This window comes from Amphiprion ocellaris, chromosome 17 (assembly GCF_022539595.1).
Source record: "Amphiprion ocellaris isolate individual 3 ecotype Okinawa chromosome 17, ASM2253959v1, whole genome shotgun sequence".
Lineage (NCBI taxonomy): Eukaryota > Metazoa > Chordata > Actinopteri > Pomacentridae > Amphiprion > Amphiprion ocellaris.
In genome coordinates, this window is record NC_072782.1 from 20,641,657 (window position 1) to 20,665,298 (window position 23,642).

At 38.9% G+C, this 23,642-nt stretch overlaps 1 protein-coding gene across 10 annotated transcripts in view; it reads left to right on the forward strand.

Moving 5' to 3' along the window:
* Positions 1-23,642, forward strand: part of LOC111570198 (calcium/calmodulin-dependent protein kinase type II subunit beta) — a 77,175-nt gene that overhangs the window by 31,804 nt on the left and 21,729 nt on the right. For 5 of the 10 annotated variants that reach the window (XM_035949339.2, XM_035949343.2, XM_035949341.2 and 2 more), the window contains exons 11-14: positions 1,729-1,812; positions 2,411-2,453; positions 7,579-7,650; positions 11,274-11,311. In XM_035949339.2, the coding sequence (XP_035805232.1) occupies positions 1,729-1,812; positions 2,411-2,453; positions 7,579-7,650; positions 11,274-11,311 (237 nt within the window). Of the gene's footprint in view, positions 1-1,728; positions 1,813-2,410; positions 2,454-7,578; positions 7,651-8,039; positions 11,312-12,846; positions 19,340-23,642 lie in introns of those variants that run through there. The other 5 variants (XM_035949344.2, XM_023272825.3, XM_035949340.2 and 2 more) reach the window with 2 other exon arrangements.

Below are 23,642 nucleotides of genomic sequence, written 5' to 3' on the forward strand. Positions count from 1 at the left end.
ATCCAGTGGAAGGCTCTTACCTATTTGCTTAGTTCAATCCAAGTGGCAACTTTTTTTTTTGGACAGGCAGTGTATTTATGACTCCTTTAACAGCATGTTTGAGAACATCTGCCCAGAGCTCTCATATATCAGCACCATCTGTTTCCAAACATGTAATCTCTGACATGTGCAGATAGCAGGTCAGTTTATCGTGAACAGTTTGTTCCACAGGAGGGCAAAAGAGCAACTTATCTATGGGATAAACACTACTATCTGCTCTATTGAAAAATTATCAGTTCCATCAGCCTAACAGCACAGCCAGGATGATTTGATATCATTTGTTGCCTGTAAGAGGAAAATATCCCAGGTTTTCAGGCAAAAGCACCTTTTCTCAGCATTTGTGATGATAATAACTTTATTTATAAAGTTCCTTTCAAAAGAAGAAGTGTTTTATCTCACAACCAAAGACTTGCCTTCTGTTTAGATGTTTCTGCTTTTGAATTTCTACAAGTTTTCCAAAGCAAAACAAAATGATGGTTGAAGTAACTTCACATATTAAACTGTCTGTAAGCCATTCTGTATATCAGGAAAACACGTTAAATAAAGGCTGAAATGGTTGGTTTTACATTTGCTTTTAAAGTTGTCAACAGTGACAGCATAAAAACTGAAAGCTGCCTCATTAGAAATCTTTATCCTGAAATTTAGAACAATTAAATTACTCAGTGTCAGAAGATTTGAGTAATTCATAGTCAAGTCGTACCACCATTATTCATAGAGCACTTTTAAAACAACATCAGATAAAAGATTAATATTGCAGATTTACCTGACTAATGTAAATGTTAAGGTCAAGATTTTACAATACCATAGGGATCATTCCAGAACTGGAGGACATTTTACGTCCCACCAATCAAATTTCAAATAATCCATGTACAAAATACTAAAATATGCAGTTGTTGTGTAAATGTACTAGTCCTGAGACTAAATGTAAAAAAAACTAGGAGAAAGGAATGTTTGAAAATATTTTTTAAAATACCAAATTACTCTGGAGTTCCCCTGAAATACCATTGAAAGAAGACTGTGTGCAGCGGTCCGACTCTCCCGTCATTAATACAGGATCTTGGTAGAAAATTAATGCAACTTTGGACAGAAATAAATGCTGTAACTTTGCAGAAGCTTATCGAAACAATGCCACGATGAATGTGTGTCGGTTCTCAGAGCTAATGGCGGTCCAATGAAATATTAGAGTGTGCAACTTTTTTTTTGGATGGGCAGTGTATTATCCACTGTGTGAAGTTGTCATTTTAACTAAAGTTGTCAGGTAAAAGTATAATATTAACCAAAATAGCATAAAAAGTAAATGCCCAAGTAAAAGACAAATACTTAATAAATGATACTTCAGTACAATACTTGAGTTAATGTACTGAGCTTCATTCCTCCCTTGCTTATTGCTCTCTGCCTTTGTATTACAGAATCGTGCCTTTACAAGCTGCTGGCTGTGCTTTAAATGCCAAATTATTTACTGTATAACAAAACAGAACGGATTGTCTGGACACCTTAGAGCCAAGCTGAATCTGTTTAGCCGGGAGTTTTTGCCAGAACTGTCGTTACCTAAAGAGCCTCGGTTTCAACACATTGCAGCAAAGCAGAGTCTCTCTGATAGCTCCTGCCCACATAAACCTGTCACTGTCAGAGCTGCTTCTCTCTGATGTTTTATTTTCAGCACCTCTTCCTCTCTCTGCCTCCCCTCAGCAACGCTCAACAGTGGCCTCTATGATGCACAGACAGGAGACAGTCGAGTGCCTGAAGAAGTTCAACGCCAGAAGGAAACTCAAGGTGTGAAAATGCTCCAAATGAAGTTATCGCTCTAATTCAAGAAAAAAAAGACATTTCAGAGCTCACAATCTCATTACATGCTATGTTTTGTTTAACCTAGTCCCCAAATATTCAGATTACTGAAATCTGGCTGGATCCATCAAATGTTTGGCATTAATTCTGAATTAGTAGAATAGTCGCTGATTCATTTCATTTCAGTGATTAGTCTTTGTTAAAATGTGCAACCAAACCACATGTAGAGGATGCATTGTTTTTACCTGCAACCTTTAGTTTGAGGCACAGATTGCAGTATTAGAGTAACTTTCCTGGGTTTTCCAAAGTCCACTATTAAAGAGCATAAGGTCAGTGTGTTAAATACCTGTTAGTCTGTTAAATCTTTTTGTCTTAGCATCAGTGTTCCTGTATTTGCTGTATTCTGTCTTTCTAAGGCACTTAGGTAATAATAATGACAATAATACTTTATTTGCATAGTAATATAAGTAATGTCTGTTATAATGGCTGACAACATTTTATATACTAACACTGTCTGTTAAAAACTTATTCAGACATGAGACTGATGGCCTTGGAGTGACCGCTGTCTCCTCTTTTTGCTCCTCAGGGTGCCATTTTGACCACTATGCTTGTGTCCAGGAACTTCTCTGGTGAGTGCTGCTCTTTGAAAAGACGAGGGGTGAGGAGGACGAGATGACAAGCCATCTGTCTTCTGCCATCTCTTCACACATTCACACACAGACAAACGCACAGCAGGCTGATGGGTGGCAGCATTACAGTCAGCAAGAAGCGCTGCAGGGATATACTGTATGCTTCGCTTCCCTTCAGAGCTCACGCAGTACAGCTTTTTTGATGAACACCGTACATCCGATGAATCAAAAAGTACACAAGCCATACAGAAATTCTCTAGGAACATTTTATCATGATCAGCAGTGGTGACTGGTTAATGTGGAGTTCTGGGAACAGAGAAGTAAAGGGTCATTCCAGAATTGGAAGACATTTTACGTCCCACCTATCAAATTTCAAATAATCCATGTACAAAATACTTAAACATCAGTTGTTGTGGAAATTTACTTGTCTTGAGACCAAATCTAAAAAAAACTAGGAGAAAAGAATGTTTGAAAATATTTTTTAAAATACTAAACAAGTCTGGAGTTCCCCCTAAAATGCATTTTTTCTCTTGTCCCACCCCTCTGATGACCAAATTAAATCTCAAATAAAACACATAAAAGGACATTTAAATCTCTTTTTTTTGGTGTTATTTTTTCATTGATGTCGCTTGTAAATGTGGTAAAATTTTTTTAATCACCGTAATATTTCAAATAATAATTATTATGCAGGGAACGTGTGTCCCACAACATGAACGTAACCCTGTTAGCATAACCTTTTTAGCTGATAGAAGAAGAAGAATACAGTGAATCACACGCTATGCTGGAATTACCATCATCAAAGACTTTTCCAAAAGAATGTGTGGAGCAAAGCTATGTGCTCTCTTCTATTTTTCATATTTTCATAACATTGTCAGCCTTGATTGAATGTCTCACTCTACCTCATGCAACCCTCTTTTGCATATTATTCAATTCAATTTTATTTATATAGCACCGATTACAGGTCAAGTTGTCTCAAGACGCTTTACAGAACACACATGCCTTTTCAGGATAAGACAAATTATTTTTGCTTTTTTCCATCAGTAAGTTTGTCCTCTTGGTCAGCAGTAACAGCTAGCTAAATATCTAGCTTCTATTCCTGAGAAAAAGCTAACATTAGCATGGATTAGCAACCCTGTTACTCTGATTAGAGTAGGGTTAGCAAACAACAAATAAAACATGGAATAAAAATGATACCATTGATGTGTAAGCTGAGCCAATCAAGCCTTAGATAGTTTATTACCTATTATTGATGAATATGTAGCAGAAAATTGTAAAAGAGAAGGTTTATTTTTCAAAACTTTTGAAGACCAAATGTCCTCCAATTCTGGAATGACCCTAAAGCTTCTTAACTATCTGATTCCCAAAACCTGCTGACAAGTTTGAAACGCATGTTATCTTTAAAACAATCACCAAAATTGCCAGTTAGTTATTGAAAAATAAGCCTACACTGACTCAAAACGTTACAGGAACAAGAAAACAACCCAGAAACTGCTTGGGATTCAGAGGTTTAAACATGTTAAGCATAAGTTAATTATTTATTGCATAGGACTGTAGTCAAGCCTAGCTAGCCAAAATAAATTCTAAATCAGCATAAGAAGTTAGTATTTGTAGCACATGAAATCATTTGAACCTGGTTCTTTTATACTGAAATGATAACAACAGGCCAGGGTGCACCTGCCCATATTCATATGATTTCTGAGAACTGAACTATATCAACTGGTGATCCAGCACAAGAACTACTGAGGAATAAAACGCAGACAAGTTAGCTACTAATTTTAAATGATATGAAGGTCAACAAGTTCTGAGACTGTTCATCGTGTGTGTGTACATGGCGTGTCTTGATTCTGCACATGCACATGTGCGAGCTGTTTCAAGTCAGGATGTTGTGTGACATCGTGTTAGCAACGTCTGCAGCTGTGTTGTTTGCGGCCACTGCTGGATGCACATTTTCAATTTCTTTTTTTGAGTAATTTTTTGGGCATTTATAATAGCGCACGGTGGAGAGAGTGACAGGAAATGTGGGGGAAAGATATGCAGCAAATGGCCATGGGTCGGACTCGAACAATCTCTAAGACCAGAGAAGGAGTGTGAGGACAGGAGCACCAGGAGCATGCTGGTTGTTTTTTTCAACATTCAAGTGGTTGTACACAGTGAATTTGGCTCCCAGGGTTGGACTGTTAAGGAAAAGTTCTACTGTAACATCCTGAGGTGTCGGAGGGAAAACGTTCAATGCCAAGGACCTGAACTGTGATGTGAAGGCCTGTGGATTCTCTAACAGCAGCAAGGTGATTATGGACAGTTTTTTTGGTCACAACAACACAGTCATCGCTCTTCTTCTGCGTGCTCACCAGATTTGACTCCTTGTAACTTCTTCCTCTTCCCAAACAAATCCTCAGAAATTCCAGATGAAAGGTTGCAGTTTAGGAGATTCTGCTTGACATGTTGACATAATGGGACTTTGACGCAGTCTCAGAACTTTTTGATCACGACTCATATGCCATGAAGATTGTGGAGATTTAATGATATGCAAACAATTGTATGCAACATTTACATTCAACCTTTTGCCCATCAGTTTGAACAAAATTCAGCCGCACCAACGACTTTGACACGATTTTAGTCTGGAACCGATGCCGAGTAAACATTAAAGAATTAAAAGTTAGACCTAGCACTCTCCACTAGGTTGGGACGGTTGGGATGGGTGTTTCTCTTTTCTAAAGTAACACCAGAGATTGATGACAGCATATTAACCAACCAGTCAGTTGACCTGGCCACTAGCAACCAAAGTAAAGTATTTGCAAAGTACTTGCAAAGTATTTATTAGTTGTTCTATGTACATTGGTATGTCAGCATTTATTAACAATAGCTTTCAAATTGTATTTGGTACATTTCTGTGTGTTTATGGATGTCTTCAGGTCAACTAGATACCGAATGCCAAAGAAGACACCAGTATTCAATTTTCTAAAGTCTGGTAACAATCAGAAATCCGAATGAACATAAAAACAGGATAGTAAAAGTACACGTGTAGATATAGAACAATGGGCCCTCTGTAAATACACACAAACCCAGACTCAGTTTGTGAAAGCTGCAGTGTAAAAGGGTCAATTTCAGGGTAAAAATATCAGTCTTTTGTCAACATTTTGCAGCACAGCAGAGGCCTTTTATCCTACTAACAACTATTTTGTGTGTGTCCCTATTCCTCTGTCCCACAGAGCATTCATTGTTGTCCATTATAACACATCAATGAGCCAGAGTGTTACTCTGGCTGACATGTTACTTCATTACCGTGATCACAGCACCACTAGGGAAATCTATGTGGATTCTGCTGCTAAAAATAGTTTCAGCATTTTATCCTGTTTTTAGATAGTTTATATTGTAGGGATGTTCGTGAGAGATGGACTAACACATTGATTTATTGACAATCTGCCACATTGTAGAACAAAACTTAAAGACATAAAAAGAACATACATAATTCCATGTTTGTTACCTCATAGTTTTGATATCTTTAGCTTTACACACTATATGAATAAGAATTTGAGTATAAACTTTTGACTGTTGCTGTCTAAAATATTGCCCTACACTTTAATCATTTGAATTCCAAGCAGGATTTCTTTGCTCCTGTCATATTTTTCCTCACTGTGGCCTCAATATTTCTGCAGTTTAAAGGCCTGCATCTCTATGGAAACAGCACATGGCTAGTGGTCGAGGGAACACAGAATGAAGTCTGTATGACACAGTTGGAATGATATGTATCATAAAAAATAAAGAAAAAAAGGTACATTTATTTTAGTTAGATGTATAGTTAGATGTGTTTCAAACACTCGAAAAATGGTTGCTCTACATACTATAGATATTGAACTATTTATATTACTGTTCAAAAGTTTGGGGTCACCCAGACAATTTCATGTTTTCCATGAAAACTCACACTTTTATTCATGTGCTGACATAGTTGCACAAGGGTTTTCTAATCATCAATTAGCCCTTCAACACAATTAGCTAACACAATGTACCATTAGAATATTCATTTAACACATTAACAATGTCTAGACTCAATTTGTGATTATTTTAGTGTTATCATCATTGAAAAAAAATGTTTTTCCTTCAAAAATATAGATATCCTAAGTGACCCCAAACTTTTGAACGGTAGTGTATGCTTTTACAGCTTCTATAGGGGCAGTGGTGGCGCAATGGTTAAGGCTCTGAGTCCAGAGACGAATCAGAGAGTCAGATGTTCAAACACCGATGCAGCCACTGTTGGGCCCTTGAGCAAGGCCCTTATCCCTTCCTGCTCTAGGGGCACTGTACTGCGGCCGACCCTGCGCTCTGACTCCCCCAACTGGGGGGATAGGCGAAAATCAGAATTTCCCCTCGTGGGATTAATAAGGGACAATAAAATAATAAATTAAAAAAATAAACTCGGTGTTCTTCACACTATGTTTAACTGTAGAAACATATTTCCCCATGCCGAATGTTTCCTTCAACAACTTGTTCCTCTGTATACCACTACTGAGCCATGCTGCATTTATTTAATTGATCCATTATATTTGATTTTCCTCTCAGTCTCTCTGGTCATCTCCTCTCTGTTCTGTGGAAACACAGCTTGCTGTACAACTAAAATTAAGATTAAAAGTAACATAAGAAGTACACAGTAAATCAATGCAATCAGAAAATCTTTTCCAGCATCAAAACTAAAGACAGGGCAGCCCAACACTTTCAAATACCTCTGCATCAAGACAACACCCTTGCTTATGAAAGCAGAGGCCAGGCTTAATTTTTGTTCTTTCTACAAGTTACGTGTTTTGCCACATCAGTATTCTGCACATCAACTTTAGAGAGATGCTTCACCATGCTGAATGTATCTACAAACAGCTTGATGCCAACTTACTTCTCTGTATACTGTTTTTGAGCCATGCTGCAGCTATCTTACTGACTGAAAGTTTTTTTTATATCATGATTTTAAGCTTAGATTTCACAAAAGAGAAACTGAAGGATTAAAAATATGGTTTGATTTTGCAGACTTTTTGAAAGAAAACATGCCTTTCAAATCTGCCAACATGTCTTGGATTTTAGAGGGCTAAAAAGCAGCACTCTTCACCTATCTTATTCTGGCTTCCTCTGTGTGTTTCAGTGGGTCGACAGACCACAGCCCCTGCCTCCGTCAGCGCTGTGGCAGGAACCACTGCCGGCATCGTGGAACAAGGTACACTCTCCTCAGCTATACATATTTTAGCATCTTCTCCCTGCCTGCACTGTAAAAAAAATAGCTATAATTTTTCCTTTTTATTTTACAGGGTTTTTCTTTTGTTATTTTTAAATACACAAAAAATATCAATGAGCTTACAATATACCATAATCTAAATGTCTAATGTAAAATAGCACTGAAAAGCTGAAACTTTGAATAACCAAAAAAAATTTTTTTGACATAAAAAGAAATTCACAAATATTTATTCTTTATTACTCTGCCAAGGAATGTGGCTGAGTTATGTGACGATCAGCGTTGGTTTGTCTGTCTGTCTGTATATAATAATAATAATAATAATAATAATAATAATAATAATAATAATAATAATAATAATAATAATTATTATTATTATTATTATTATTATTATTATTATTACTATTATTATTATTATTATTATTATTATTATTATTATTAACAATAATAATAATAATAAGAAGAAGAACAAAAGCAGTAGTCCATCAAGACTGTTCATTCCCCCATATGGCATTGTCAGAAATGCAGCATTTTTCTTTTTTATGGAAATGCAGCATTTGTTTATTAGTTATTGATGATCAGAAATCACGGCAACATAGAATGTGACCATTTAATATAGATGTACCTATAAACAAAATTACTTTGTACGTTATGTATGGATACCGAATCGCGTAACCTTAATATGTAGCAGGCGGCAGGAATTGATGGGACTTGGAAACACCCCCACAATTTAATCAATTGTTCCTTGGATCATTTTCGATGGGTAAGTCCCGATGAGTCCTCAGCCGTGGATTTGTAGTAGGATCGCAATCATGTGATCATCAGCAGGCAGCTGACATAGTGTTCACTTGTTGTCATAGTTACAGTGACGCCGTGCCGTTATCTCGCAGTGACACAGAAATCTTTCACAAATCCAGACTATAAACTTGCACCACTGCCAAAATCTAATCAGTTGGTTCTTGTGTCATTTCTGACCTGTCGTGAAACTTTCATTCAAATCTGTTACTCTGTTTTTAGTAAAGTTACAAACAGATAAACAAACCAACGCCGATCATCACATAATTCTGTTGCGTTCCTTGGCGGAGTAGTAATCATGTGTTTCAATTTAGTAAAATTGCTGTATTTAATGAAGTGGTTATTATATATAGTATTCTGTGGCAGCCTGGCTACTGAAGTATTGCTTTTACAGCGTACTTTATGACTTTACATGCTTTGCTCAAACTGAAACAGCGACAGACACGATTCTACAGAAATCTCTCATCACACACTCTCAGCTTGTTTTAATCTCTCTTTCTAAATCTTTCTCTCCCACTTCCCACCCCCCACTTTAATGCTCCTCAAATGTTTGCCAAGGTAAGCAGCCTCATCTCCTATCTGGGAGGAGAGAGTATAACTCTTCACATATCTTCGCCTGTCATGGTTCAGGCTGCTCTCGCCTCTCTTGCCTACAGTTTGGTGTGTAAGGAGTAGCCTAGATGTCAGATTTGAAACATGAAGTGCAAAGAAAAATAACCACTACGTAGCTTTCAAGTTGGTGATTGCACACCCACGCAGAGCTTCAGCATTAGCGTGATGAGAGATTAATGTCAGCAGAACTGTTGCTTTTTGTGCTCATCATAAACAGCATTTAAGCACTAAAAACCACATACCATTGAACTGCCTGTTTTGAGATCTTTGAGCCCAAAGTTATTATAGTATGCACAAGTTCTACAATTCATACAGGATACTAACTTGTGCAGATTGGATATGGATCTTCTGTGCACAAGATATAAGAGTTAAAACTTGGCTCATCTTTACCTATCTTGTTTATGCGATACAGTATAACATTGGTTTTAAATGCGAAATGCAAAGGAAAGCAAGGGTTAGAAGCACCCAGTGCTCCACTTTTAGATGAAGGATTAATGTCCACAGGATTGTTGCTTTTTGTGCTCTTTTACCACCATGAATAGGATTTAACCCTCTTGACCTCACCCAGTTCCTGTATGCTATTTGTTGTTGTTGTTATTTTGGCCCTGTCATGTTTTCCTCACTGTGGACTCATTTTCATCACAGCATACACTAGCATTTAAAAGTTTGGGGTCACCCAGACAATTTCATGTTTTCCATGAAAACTCACACTTTTATTCATGTGCTGACATAGTTGCACAAGGGTTTTCTAATCATCAATTAGCCTTTCAACAGCATTAGCTAACACAATGTAGCATTAGAACACAGGAGTGATGGTTGCTGGAAATGTTCCTCTGTACCCCATGTAGATATTCCATTAAAAATCAGCTGTTTCCAGCTAGAATAGTCATTTACCACATTAACAATGTCTAGACTGTATTTCTGATTCATTTAATGTTATCTTCATTGAAAAAAAACGGCTTTTCTTTCAAAATAAGGACTTTTCTAAGTGACCCCAAACTTTTGAACGGTAGTGTAAACTCCAGCACAACCATGATGTACCTATAACAGTAGTGAGAAGTAAAATCAACCATGCTCAATTTTTTTTCCAATTTGCACAGGTGTTACCAATACTGAAAAAAAAATGTACTGATATTTTATACTTTCAGTTTTAATTTGTTTCCATACTTGTCTCCTCTCTGTTTGAATAGTCTGTGAGTGTTGGTTACAGCTGAATCACTAATCGCTTCAAGGTCACACCATTAGTGCAGAATCTGATTCATGCAAATGATTTTCTCGGTGGGTTTTTAACTTATCCATGTTGAGTAATATGATTTTGATCAAATATCACAAGTTCAAGAGCAATTTAAGTTGTTTTCCATAAATTACAGATAACAAACTCAAGTTGAAAATCTGTAGATTCTTTCAGTTTTTCCCATTTATGACTCTGATAAACTTGTGCAATATTGGTGACTTTTAAAGGTAACATTTGTTTGAACCTTCTGACAGGTTTCAGGGTTCAGAGGGTTAAGCACACATACATTATAGCTTCTGAATGTTTGCCCTCTTGTCCTGCTGCACTAATTCCTGCCTGTCAATGAACTCTGAATTAATCTAGCTTCCTCTTGAGATGAACAAACCCATTACCACATACCTGCTTCTCCATTCCTCTTCCCTCATGCTTTCACTCCTAATCCTCCCTCTATCTGTGCCGCCTGTGCGTGCATCTGTGGGAGTGTATTTGGATTATATGGAGAATTAGTTGGCCTTTTTCCTCCCTCATGCCTGATGATGCCCTCTGCTTATCTAATGCTTTGGGCAATGGATCAGGGTTAGGAGGTGCCAGTTGGACGGAGTTTTTTTTTTAATATATATGTGTCTCAGTGTGTGTTTATTTGTTGGGTTTTTAATGTTTTTTGACAGGAAGAGGGGAGGGTGTTTTTTCTTTTTTTTTTTTTAGAGGGAGGGATGAATTCCCTGTTTCCTTTTGCGCTTGAATGTGGTGAAATGTGGAGAGTTTAAGCGTTGCCACTGTGTGGGTTTTTTGCATCTGTGATATTTTTGATGAGCAGGTGACTTTTTTTAGCCAGCGGCTACATGCATTCATGAATGACCGAGCGTCTGCAGCTGTTTGTGTGAGCAGATTTAAAGAGCTGTGGTCATCTGAAGGTGTATGATGTGTACTCTTCCATCTGAGGGTGTGTCGTTCTGCCTCTCTGCAGCAGCCAAGAGTCTCCTCAACAAGAAGGCTGATGTCAAGGTAAGCTAGCTTGTCCCTTCCTTTATATCCTTGGCTGCCCTTCCACTGCTCTGCTACTTTTATTAATATTTTGATCAAACATTTAGACTGATTTGACTGTGTAGCGTTGACTTTAAAATAATTAAGTTGTTGTTTTCGGCCTTAAAGGCACAGGTTAACCATATCATGTGTGTTGTTTACTGTTCTGCACTTTTCTGTTATTCACTCATGTTTTAGCTCAGAGATGCATTGATAGTTTAGTCTGTAATTTTGGTCCTGATTTTATTGAACCACCTTACTAATGTTTAATTATCTCCTGTTATTTATCGATCCCTAAATCGTAGTCATTACAGGGGTAACATAGCAGACAATAAACAAAGAAATAAACTTTGATAATATCTTTTATCACTCAGTAAATGCCCATTGTTGTTGTTGTTGTGAGAAATCTCATCACTTTTGGGCAGTGTATAGTCCATATGTTTGAAATACATAAATTAATATTTTTAAACATGTAAATATCCTTCATTAATAAAACACTACATTCCCCCTCAAATACACATATCATGTAAAATTAGGGCTAATGTAATTTATTTGTATAGTATTTTTAATATTCAAAATAACTTTTTTAAAATGTGGTAATTACTTTTAATTATTTTTTATACACACGTTTGAAAGATTTTTTCCATATGTTTGAAATATACAAAAAAGTAAATTATATTAAAAAACTAAACTGATTTGCACGTCGACAATGAAAAACACTTTAAAACCTGTAACTTTGAATAACAATAAAAAGAAAACTGATATTGTCTGATATAAAAATCTATTATATTCACCAATGTAATACATTTTCACAAATATTTCCTTGTAATTTAATAGATTAAACTGCATGATTTCAATATATATAAATGTATTTCCTGAATTATATGCAAGTAGTGACAACAGAAAAAGAAACTGAATATGTTTGTTCTAAATTTTTGGTAATTTCATTGTTTTTACACCAGTAAATCACAAAATAACTTTCTCAGCAGTATATTGTATTATCTTATGTATCACTCGATAAATGTCTATTGTTGTAGTCATTAAAAATTCTAACACAATTTCCAACTAACTGCCACAACTAACAATTTATTTTAATCATCAGTTACTCAATGGATTATTTACTCGACCAATCAACTAATTGTTTGGTCCAATAAATGTCTTCAAATTTCTTATTTTGTTAAATAAACATCCCAAATTTCAGATAAATAAAGAGTTAATATATTTTTGAAGCTGGAATCAGACTATTTTTGTTTTCTTCTCTCAAAGCAAGGCTAGTTAATTAATAAAATACTACTGCAGGCTATTTCACAACTACTTGTTTGACGATCAATTGTACTGCTCAATAAACAATAGAATAGATGATAAGTGATTGTAGAATGTTAGAAAAAAGAAATCTGAATTGATAGCACTTTTCTTATTAATGCAATACTGATGCACAAATAAAAACATATGATTATAAGAGAAGGCTTGAGCTTAAGCGTGGTGCTTGAACTCTCTACCCTCTGATTAATATCCAGATCTGCTGAGTCACCACTGCCCAACTTTTACGTCGAGTCAAATTGGTCCCCAGTTTCTCTGACTGATTTCTTGGCTTTGACCAGCTTTGAAATTTGGTTGAATAATCCCATCACTAACTGAAGGACTGTTTCACTTCGGCTCTGCTCTGGGACGTCTCCGTTTGGCTCAGCCAGCACTTTGCATCACTCTACCACAGACATTTTTCAGCCCAAATATTTTCCGGTGCCAAAAAGAAGCTCATTAAAGAATTGGTCTGTGCGCGGTTTCATTCTCTGAAGAGAGAGACGCTGAATCTGCAGTATGTCAGACTCCAGCGTCATCGGTGCACCTCTGTTAGCTCCTCGTCTGCCACACAAGTGTTGCAGTTTGTCGTAGTCTGTCAGGTTCTACATGTGTTTGTGTCCTGTGTACACACTGCTGCAAATGTATGTATGTGTAGAAGTGGTGTCATGCATGTTGTGTTTGCATGCGTCAACTTTTAAGCCTTTGAATGAGCAGTTAATATAAGTTAGACTCTTGTTCATACAGGATACTACATTGTGCGATATGACATGGATCTCATATCCATTATCTATACACTGCTTAATCCTCATTAGGGTCGTGGGGGGCTGGAGTCTATCAGGGGACACCCTGGACAGATCACCAGTCTATCACAGGGCTACATATAGAGACAAACAATCACACTCACATTCACACCTGCGGACAATTTAGAGTTACCAATTAACCTCAGCGTGTTTTTGGACTGTGGGAGGAAGCCGGAGTACCTGGAGAAAACCCACACATGTACAGGGAGAACATATAAACTCTGTGCAGAAAGATCCCGGGAAGGCCGGGATGCAAACTAGGGATCTTTTAGCTGCTAGCCGATGGTGCTAACCACCAAGCCACTGTGCAGCCCGTGGATCTCATATGCACAATCTAAGATGAATTTTTGACTAGTGACTAATAATAACCTGAGGCCTGATATAGCTTAATTCCAAACTAATAAGTTTTCTGTACAAGACACCCATTTTGTTTAAGCAAGATAACATCATATATGATAGAAGATTTTGTAACAATAAAAGATATGCTTACAGGAACCCTCTGGGGTCCAAGTAACACCTTCACCAACACTCCTCACCAAATTTCATGACTGTGGGAGTTATGGGAGTTATACCTCTGGAGATAATAAACAACAAAATGGTCTCCCAGCTACATTAGATATTAATTCACATATTCATTTGTACACACAATCTTGTTTAAACAGTATAATAACGTGCACAAATGATGGATCTTTATACACTCAAGATGTCTGTCTTGCCAATAAGATCTGGATCTTAATTAAATATGATGCTGATTTGTCTGAAAAATGACAGGATTTTACTCAAGAAATATTTTGTGAGTTAAACATATGGATCTTGTTTGCGCATGATAATATTTTGTGTTCATAACTTATGGTGTGCTTTTTACAAAGCAATTGGTAACAAGCACAATAAATAACTTTATCAATGCAAGATGTCTTCTGTGCAGTCAATACAGATGTTGCTGAAGTACATAAAATACTGTTGGATCTTATCATCTAAAGACTTGTTTGTGGACAAAATAGCTCTTGCAAGATAATGAAAATGCACACAAGATGTTTTTCTTATTTATACACACTCGATACTGACCTTGTTTACATGAGATAAATTATACGTACGTGATAAACAATTTTTAGGACTTTGAGAGCTCTGCGCCTTTTTCGAGGTAAAGTAGTGTGCAGTGGTTTTATCAGTGAGTCAGTAACAGCTGCTTCTCTTCTCCTCACCTGTTTTCTTTATGACACTTTTTCTTTAATCTGCATCGCCTCTTCCTCCTCCTTCAGCCTCTCCTCCTCTGCACACTAACCCTCCCCTCTATCCTCGGGTGGCCCGATGCTAATCTCAGATTATTTCCCACCAGATGATTAATCTGTCATTACATAACCGCAGCTTCTCCTTAGCTGCACCATGACGTCACATGGACCCCCGAGGCTGGTTCAGTATTCCTGCATTAGCACCCTCGCTTCTCTGTCCCATCTCAGTTTACAGCAGTTTCCTGGGAATATGCAGGATTTTTTAAATTTACTTTCCAAATAGGTGCAATAGCTGAGGGCAATCAAACAGAGCTGTTATGTAATAGTTGTGCTTTATTGTTCTTAGTAGGAAGTCACAGTTACAACGGAGGACAGGAAGTAGACTGTTTTCTTGAGATTTACACCCAAATTAACACCTCATAGTGTTATTATGTTATGCTTCCTTATTTCCTCATACTAAGGAACAAAACTGAGTATGTGCACACAGTGAAATTTTCATTATGTGCTGGTCAAAGACTAGGGCTGCCACAAACAACTATTTTTCTGTTGATTAATCTATTAACTACTACAACTACAATTAGTCACATCAGCTAATTTTCCGCAGTAAAACTGACAGTGAAATGACTGTTTCATTTGAGTTAAAGTGCAAAACTGTATAATTAAACTCGAAAGTGGAAGCTCCAACATCCATCCATCCATACACCGCTTAATTCTCATTAAGGGTCATAGGGGGCTGGAGTCTGTCCCAGCTGACTTAGGGTGAAGGCAGGGGACACCCTGGACAGGTCACCAGTCTATCACAGGGCTACATATAGAGACAAACAATCACACTCACATTCACACCTACAGACAATTTAGAATCAGTTAACCTAAGCATGTTTTTGGACAACCGCAATTTATAGGACCACATGTTTTTTCTGAATACACCTCATAAACAGGGATGGATGGGTTTATAGTTTTAATATGAACTTTATTAAAATTGATTAGCCTACATTCAATATATAGTAACATGTTTTGGACTGTGGGAGGAAGCTGAAGTACTTGGAGAAAACCCACGCATGCACAGGGAGAACACGCAGACTCCATGCAGAGATCCCGGGAAGGCCGGGGACCTTTGAGCTGCAAGGCAATGATACTAACCACCAAGCCACTATGCAACCTGAAACTCCAACATGATAAAAATAAATACACAAGAAAAGCACTCAGAGAGCATAGTACTCCACCAAGCCTGCTCAGTTGTTGTGTGATTTCCGACAGATACGTCCCGATAAGTCCTCAGTGGGCGATTTGTTGTAGGATCGCAATCATGTGATTGTAAAGCAGGTAGCTGACGTAGTGTTCACTTGTAGTCACATGGTTACACTGATGCCGTGCTGCCATTTCGCAATGATGCAGAAATTTTTAACAAATCCATGGCAATCCAGACTATAGGCTGCATCACTGCCAAAATCTAATGAGCTGGTCCTTGTCTCATTTCTGACCTTCCTTAAAAGTCTCATCCAAATCCGTTAGTCCGTTTTTGAGTAATGTTAAAAACAGACAGACAGACAGACAGACTAACAGATGGACAAACGTACGCCGATTGTCACATAACTCCGTTGCGTTCCTTGGTGAAGTAATTCTCAAGCAAGCATAAGTTATGGCAACTGGACTAACCTCGTGTGAGTCGAAAACGTTTCACCTCTCATCCAAGAGGCTTCTTCAGTTCTGAAAGCCTGGTGGGGAGTACCAGATATTTATCCACCAGGAGGGTGGTGGCAAAAACAAGTGGACAAAGACCCGAAACCAATAGACTCGTTAGGTGTTAATGTGAGTCGTTAGCCTTTGATGGGCGGTCGTTACCCCTCCCAGCCCTCTAGGAGGGTGGTTGGGGGTCACCTGACTGCAGGTGGGACAGATGGCTGCACCTCCTTGGGAGGGCTCTAAGAACGGCGTTGTAAGTGGGAGACAAGTGGTGTCTGAGGCCCCCTCCTCTGTTCAAAGATGGCCGTTCTAGTTTGACATGAATGGCTTCTTTTACCCCTCTCTCAAACCATCTGTCCTCTCTGGCTAGAACGCGCACCTTGTGGTCATCAAAGGAGTGCCCCTTCTCCTTGAGGTGGAGGTGGACTGCTGAGTCCTGGCCTGTGGTCGTGGCCCTCCTGTGTTGTGCCATGCGCTTGTGTAATGGCTGCTTAGTCTCTCCAATGTACAGGTCAGAGCATTCCTCATTGCACTGCACTGCGTACACCACATTGCTCTGTTTCTCCCTTGGAATTTTGTCCTTGGGATGGACCAGCTTTTGCCTCAGAGTGTTGCTGGGCTTGAAGTGTACTGGGATCTGGTGGGTGTTAAAGATCCTCCTGAGTTTCTCTGAAATTCCTGCCACATAGGGGATGACGATGTTGTTTCTCTTTTTGTGGTCCTCGTCTTTCTTATCCTCCCTGCGCTTTTTTGCTGTTTTGATAAAAGCCCAGATTGGATAGCCACAAGTTTGAAGAGCAGAGTGAATATGTTTGTGTTCCCTTCTTTTTCCATCCGCTTCTGATGGGATGTTCTGTGCTCTGTGCTTTAAGGTACGGATCACCCCCAACTTGTGTTCTAGTGGGTGGTGTGAATCAAACACAGGAGAAACACAGGAGAAACGGGCACTGATAACTCTGCAGAAGGATCCCAACATCACAATCCTACCTGCAGATAAGGGGAGATGTACTGTTATCCTTAACACAGCTGACTATCACTCAAAGGTCAGCAGCCTCCTATGTGACTCAGCAACTTATGAGACCCTAAAACGAGACCCCACCAACACCTACAAACTCAAAGTGGTTAACTGCCTGCAAAAACTGGAGAAAGGTCAGATCATCGACCGGGCCCTGTACTACAAACTCTATCCAGGCGATGCTATCCCTTGCATATACGGGCTGCCAAAAATTCACAAAGAGGGCGCCCCTCTGAGACCAATTGTAAGCAGCATCAACTCTGTGACATACAACATTGCTAAGTATCTTGCCACCATCCTTTCCCCATTGGTGGGGGACACCCCCCACCACATAAGGAACTCAATGGACTTTACAAACAAGGTCAGAAAAATCAGCTTAGACCCTGAGGAAACTATGGTTTCATATGACGTGACTTCGCTTTTTACTTGCATTCCCACTGGAGATGCAATACAGACAGTAAAGAGAAAACTGCTGCTTGACAACTCTCTGTCTGAGAGGACCAACCTCTCCCCCGAACAGGTGTGTGACCTCCCTAACCTTTGCCTCAGCACCACTTATTTCCAGTACAACAACGGTTTCTACAGGCAAAAACACGGCTGTGCCATGGGATCCCCTGTATCCCCCATTGTAGCTAACCTGTACATGGAAGAAATGGAGATTGTGGCACTGAGAACATTCAGTGGCCACTCCCCGAGGCACTGGTTCAGATATGTGGATGACACATGGGTCACTATCAGGAAGGGTGAGGTCGAACCTTTCACAGAACGCCTCAACTCTGTGGATAAAAACATCAAGTTCACAAGAGAGGATGTCCAAGACAACTGTCTGGCGTTTCTAGATTGCGTGGTACGCATTGAAACCAATGGGGAACTCAACATTGGGGTCTACAGAAAACCCACTCACACAGACCAGTACCTCCTGTTTGATTCACACCACCCACTAGAACACAAGTTGGGGGTGATCCGTACCTTAAAGCACAGAGCACAGAACATCTCATCAGAAGCGGATGGAAAAAGAAGGGAACACAAACATATTCACTCTGCTCTTCAAACTTGTGGCTATCCAATCTGGGCTTTTATCAAAACAGCAAAAAAGCGCAGGGAGGATAAGAAAGACGAGGACCACAAAAAGAGAAACAACATTGTCATCCCCTATGTGGCAGGAATTTCAGAGAAACTCAGGAGGATCTTTAACACCCACCAGATCCCAGTACACTTCAAGCCCGGCAACACTCTGAGGCAAAAGCTGGTCCATCCCAAGGACAAAATTCCAAGGGAGAAACAGAGCAATGTGGTGTACGCAGTGCAGTGCAATGAGGAATGCTCTGACCTGTACATTGGCGAGACTAAGCAGCCATTACACAAGCGCATGACACAACACAGGAGGGCCACGACCACAGGCCAGGACTCAGCAGTCCACCTCCACCTCAAGGAGAAGGGGCACTCCTTTGATGACCACAAGGTGCGCGTTCTAGCCAGAGAGGACAGATGGTTTGAGAGAGGGGTAAAAGAAGCCATTCATGTCAAACTAGAACGGCCATCTTTGAACAGAGGAGGGGGCCTCAGACACCACTTGTCTCCCACTTACAACGCCGTTCTTAGAGCCCTCCCAAGGAGGTGCAGCCATCTGTCCCACCTGCAGTCAGGTGACCCCCAACCACCCTCCTAGAGGGCTGGGAGGGGTAACGACCGCCCATCAAAGGCTAACGACTCACATTAACACCTAACGAGTCTATTGGTTTCGGGTCTTTGTCCACTTGTTTTTGCCACCACCCTCCTGGTGGATAAATATCTGGTACTCCCCACCAGGCTTTCAGAACTGAAGAAGCGTCTTGGATGAGAGGTGAAACGTTTTCGACTCACACGAGGTTAGTCCAGTTGCCATAACTTATGCTTGCTTGAGACTTATCATGACCTGGATGACTGAGAACATCCACATATTTATTGGTGAAGTAATAAATAAAAAAGAGGACTTATTTTAGACAATAGAGCAACTCCCAGTTTTTATTAAACCGCTTAACAAAATGACAATTTTGTATATTAAACAAAAGAAGTGTAAGAGGTATCCAGCTCTTACACTTCTTTTGTTTAATTTTACAACACTGAGAAGCTAAAACATTCTCTTTTCGCCTTACTGTTGTAAAATAACAGTTTTAAAATCTGTCATTTAGCAAATATTTGCCATTTTTTTCCACAGTTTTTACAGTTTTTGTATCCACTGTCTTTACCATACTTTTCCCAGCACCCTCGCTGCCAGATTGTAACCACTTTATATATAGATTGTTTTTTTCACACTGCATGAGTGGTCAAAAATGACATTATTGCTGCTTTAAATTGCATCTCTTTGAAGCCTAATCAACTGTTCATCGTGTTTGGGACTGAGGGGATCAGACCTTAGTATGTAAATCTGAAATGATGGTTGTTGATTCCAATTGAGACTTAGTGAATAATGAACCACAGGGCCAACAGGGCGAACCACTTTCCTCTGTTTCAGGCAAAATTAAACATCATTAGTCATTTCCACAGTGCCCATTTTCTTCCTTGTAAAACTGCTGAAAATGACTTGAATTTCTTTACAAGGAGGATCATTTATTTCGTAGGAATATAAATCATCTCTCCCCTCCTTTCTTATTTCAGATAAATGCCTGTGTGGTGCAGCAGCACATTGCTCTGCTTATTGTTCAGCCTCTTTGGTCTTGTGCAGCATTCTGCTCTTTGTAGACTAGTTTGTATGAAGAAATGACCCTTTCCTCCTTGGACGTTCCCAGCTGAGCTCCTCCTCATCCTATAAGTGCTTAATTCTCTTTATTAGTTCTCTTTTCACATATTTCCAGAAGAAAAAAATTGTTTGTTTTCCACTGACACCTCACAACAGCTGAGACCCATGCTTGACCACCTGATTTGGATGTTATCAGCCCATTAAATGGACATTATCATCACAAAATGTTTCCATGCATGTGCACCAGGAGGTTTCTAGTAGACTCAGGAGGCTGTTATAATTCGTTGTGATAACTCATAAATGGAGAGTAACTCAAAAAATGTTGGTGACCTTTTGCAATCGTGTGACAAAGTGCATGTTAAGTCTCTGGTGGAGTTGTTACCATGGAAATGTGCAAAATGGAGTTTTGTAGCATGTGGTAAAAGCAGCAAGATGGTGTATTTTAAACCAAGTCGTGATGCTTTTCTAAACCAGCTAGGTTGTTTGGGTGCCGAAACGTAGCCAGTTTTAGTGCAGAAACATCACGGTCTGCCACTTTTTTAGTGAAGAAATACAATATTTGCATAATCTAGTTTTATTTCTGTTCATATATAGATCCAATCATCACTAAAGTGTGTGTAAAGCAGAAAGGCAACACAAGCAAATAGTCAGAGTTGTTTAAGGTGTATTGATCAATTTACAATGTCAGCTCATTTATCACTGTCAGGTTGCAACACATTTAGCAGAAATAAGCCACAACTTAACTGTTTCATCAAAGATACGTAAACAACAAGTACTACACCTCTACATTTACTTATTCACATGAGCACATGAAGTGACATGTGAAAATCGATCATTTTAACCCCCTTAAACAGTTGACTCTATCACAGGACTGCACATAGAGACAAACAGGCACAGTCACTTTCACACCTATGGACAATTTAGAATCATCAGTTAATGTGAGCATGTTTTTGGACTGTGGGAGGAAGCCCATAACCGGAGAAAACCCACACATGCACAAAGAGAACATGCAAACTCCACGCAGGAAGATCCTGGTAAGGCGGGGACATGAACCGAGGATTCACATTTACAAGCTTCTCAAAGATTCACATTTGAGAAGGGGTAAAGGGGTAAAATCTTAGCCCATGTCTGCTGTAGCAGTTTGTACCTCATTTTGTTTCTTTTATTTTATATTTAATGCTTAATAACCTCCTAGCATTACAGAACAGTCGCTAATAGCTTAAACTGAATATATTTTGGGGAAACAAAACAATAATTAAACATTTTATTGCTGTATTTTAAGGGTAAAGCGTGTTTTTGTTTATATTGTAACTATTTTTTGTGGCGACGACCGAAAATTCGTTTTTAAATGCCTTTAAATGGCATTTAATGTGCACAAGATGTATTCAGCTATAATAAAAATGTTCAAACCATAAAAATTAAATATAAAACCAGATATCGATTGTGTTCTTTCAGTCTTTCTTAGTCATAAAACTGGTCCTTCTTAAAACGATCTCATTACTGAGGGATATTGTGTGATCGGTCCATGAGTCAGACGTGTTTCTTTCAGGTCAAACTGCAAACAGATTGAAAACCTCACTGAGACAAATAAGGCCAGATACCTTGCAGCAATCCAATGACTGAGTGCATTTTGGTGAGAAGATTAAATCACTCTGAAATCAGATTTTATGACTAGCTTGAAAGTCCTTTCTTGCAGTGGAATCTCCATGAATGAATCAGGAACATTCACAGTGCAGCTGGCTCCTTCAGCAGTTATCAGACAGTGATGATGGGTCTCCTGAGCCATTCATCAGGTCTGTTCATACAAAACTCTTTTCACCTCGAGTGGGAGTCAGAAAATAAGGACACCACAGAGAAAGCAGCGTTAGATGATGAATTTTAAATGTGACTTTGCAGCTAAATAGTTGTTTATCCCTCTGGACGGATCGCTGGGAGGATAAACACCACAGCAAATATCTTCAAAGCGGAATATCTGATGCTTTTAAATGGCTGGCAGGTTTTTACCCTTTGATTTTCTGTGACACTAACTGGCGACCCTAATTCTAGAGAAACGCCACAAACATGGTCACATCAGTGGCTGTAGAAACTTTTGGAAGCTTCTGCTTCTGTTTTTTTATCTTGATTTTCAGACTATTTTCCTATCAGAGTGATGAATAGTATTTGATTACATTTGATGATGAAATGTGGGTATTCTGTGTGTGACACAGGTCTAGTGTTGTGTGACATGAGCAACTTTAAGTATGTAAAAGTGTGTAACAGTAAATTACCAGCCAATGCCAATAAAAAAATCTTCAACTTTGGAAGCTTTTCCCAGCTGTTGGTTTTCATAATTGTCATTGCAGTCATGGTCAGTATAATTTTTTTTTTGTTTTTTGTTTTTTTACCAGTATTTGTCTGATACTGTTGCTGCAGTGAGGTTCAAAAACTGTAATAATTTCAGATGCACCTACCTGAACCCAAATGCGTCTGATCAGAGAGGATCTGAGCACAGAAGAAGACCCAAGATTAATGAGAGCAGATCCAAAATGCAGACACCACAAACAGCAGGATCAATTCATTCAGTCAACAAACAGCTGCAGTGTCACTGTCCTTCTTTTTAAGAAAAAAAGCAAAAGATTTTCTGGTTCAGTACTCTTAGATGAGTGATTTAGTTGGTTTTCTTGGTTTCACATAGCTGGACAGTAAAGTCTATCACATACCGACCACCTAAGTAGGCTGGCCAGACAAACGATCTTTCTCCAAAATCACAAAACCCCACTTTCATTAAATATTAAAAGAAAAAATCAACTATTTAGAACCCTCCTCATTTGTTAAACAGTAATGGCAAATATTTAGTCATCAACTAGTCTTTTGGCAGCATCAGAATACAAGGAAAGCACTCAGAGCGCAGTACTCAGCAAAGGCTGCTCAGTCGTATCATTTTTGATGGCTGAAATCTTGAAGAAATTTGTGGCAGAAATCACAGCACAATAGAATGTGGCCATTTACTATAGATGTAATCACAAACAAAATGACCTTGAGTTGAACACAGACGTGTGTTATACCTGTGCGTGTTATGTACAGATACGGAATCGCATGACCTAAATGTGTAGCGGGCGCCCTTAATTGATGGGACTCAAGAAAACAAAACACCTCCACAATTTAATCAGTTGTTCCTTGTATGACTTCTGACAGATAAGTCCTGATTACCCCGGCCAAGGAACACCGCAGAGTTATGTCATGCTCGCCATTGGTTTATCTGTCCGTCTCTTCGCAACATTACTCAAAAACGGAAAAACGGATTTGGATGAAATTTTCAGGGAAGGACAGAAATGACACAAAGACCACCTGATTAGATTTTGACAGTGATATGGATTATAGTCTGGATCCACGGATTTGTTAAAAATTTCTGCATCATTGTGAGATAGCGGCACGGCGTCACTGTAACTATGACTACAAGTGAACACTACGTCAGCTGTCTGCTGACAGTCACATGATTGCGATCCTACTACAAATCGACTGATGCAGACCACAGATTTTTTAAAGATTTTGTAAATCATACAACGACTGAGCAGCCTTGGCTGAG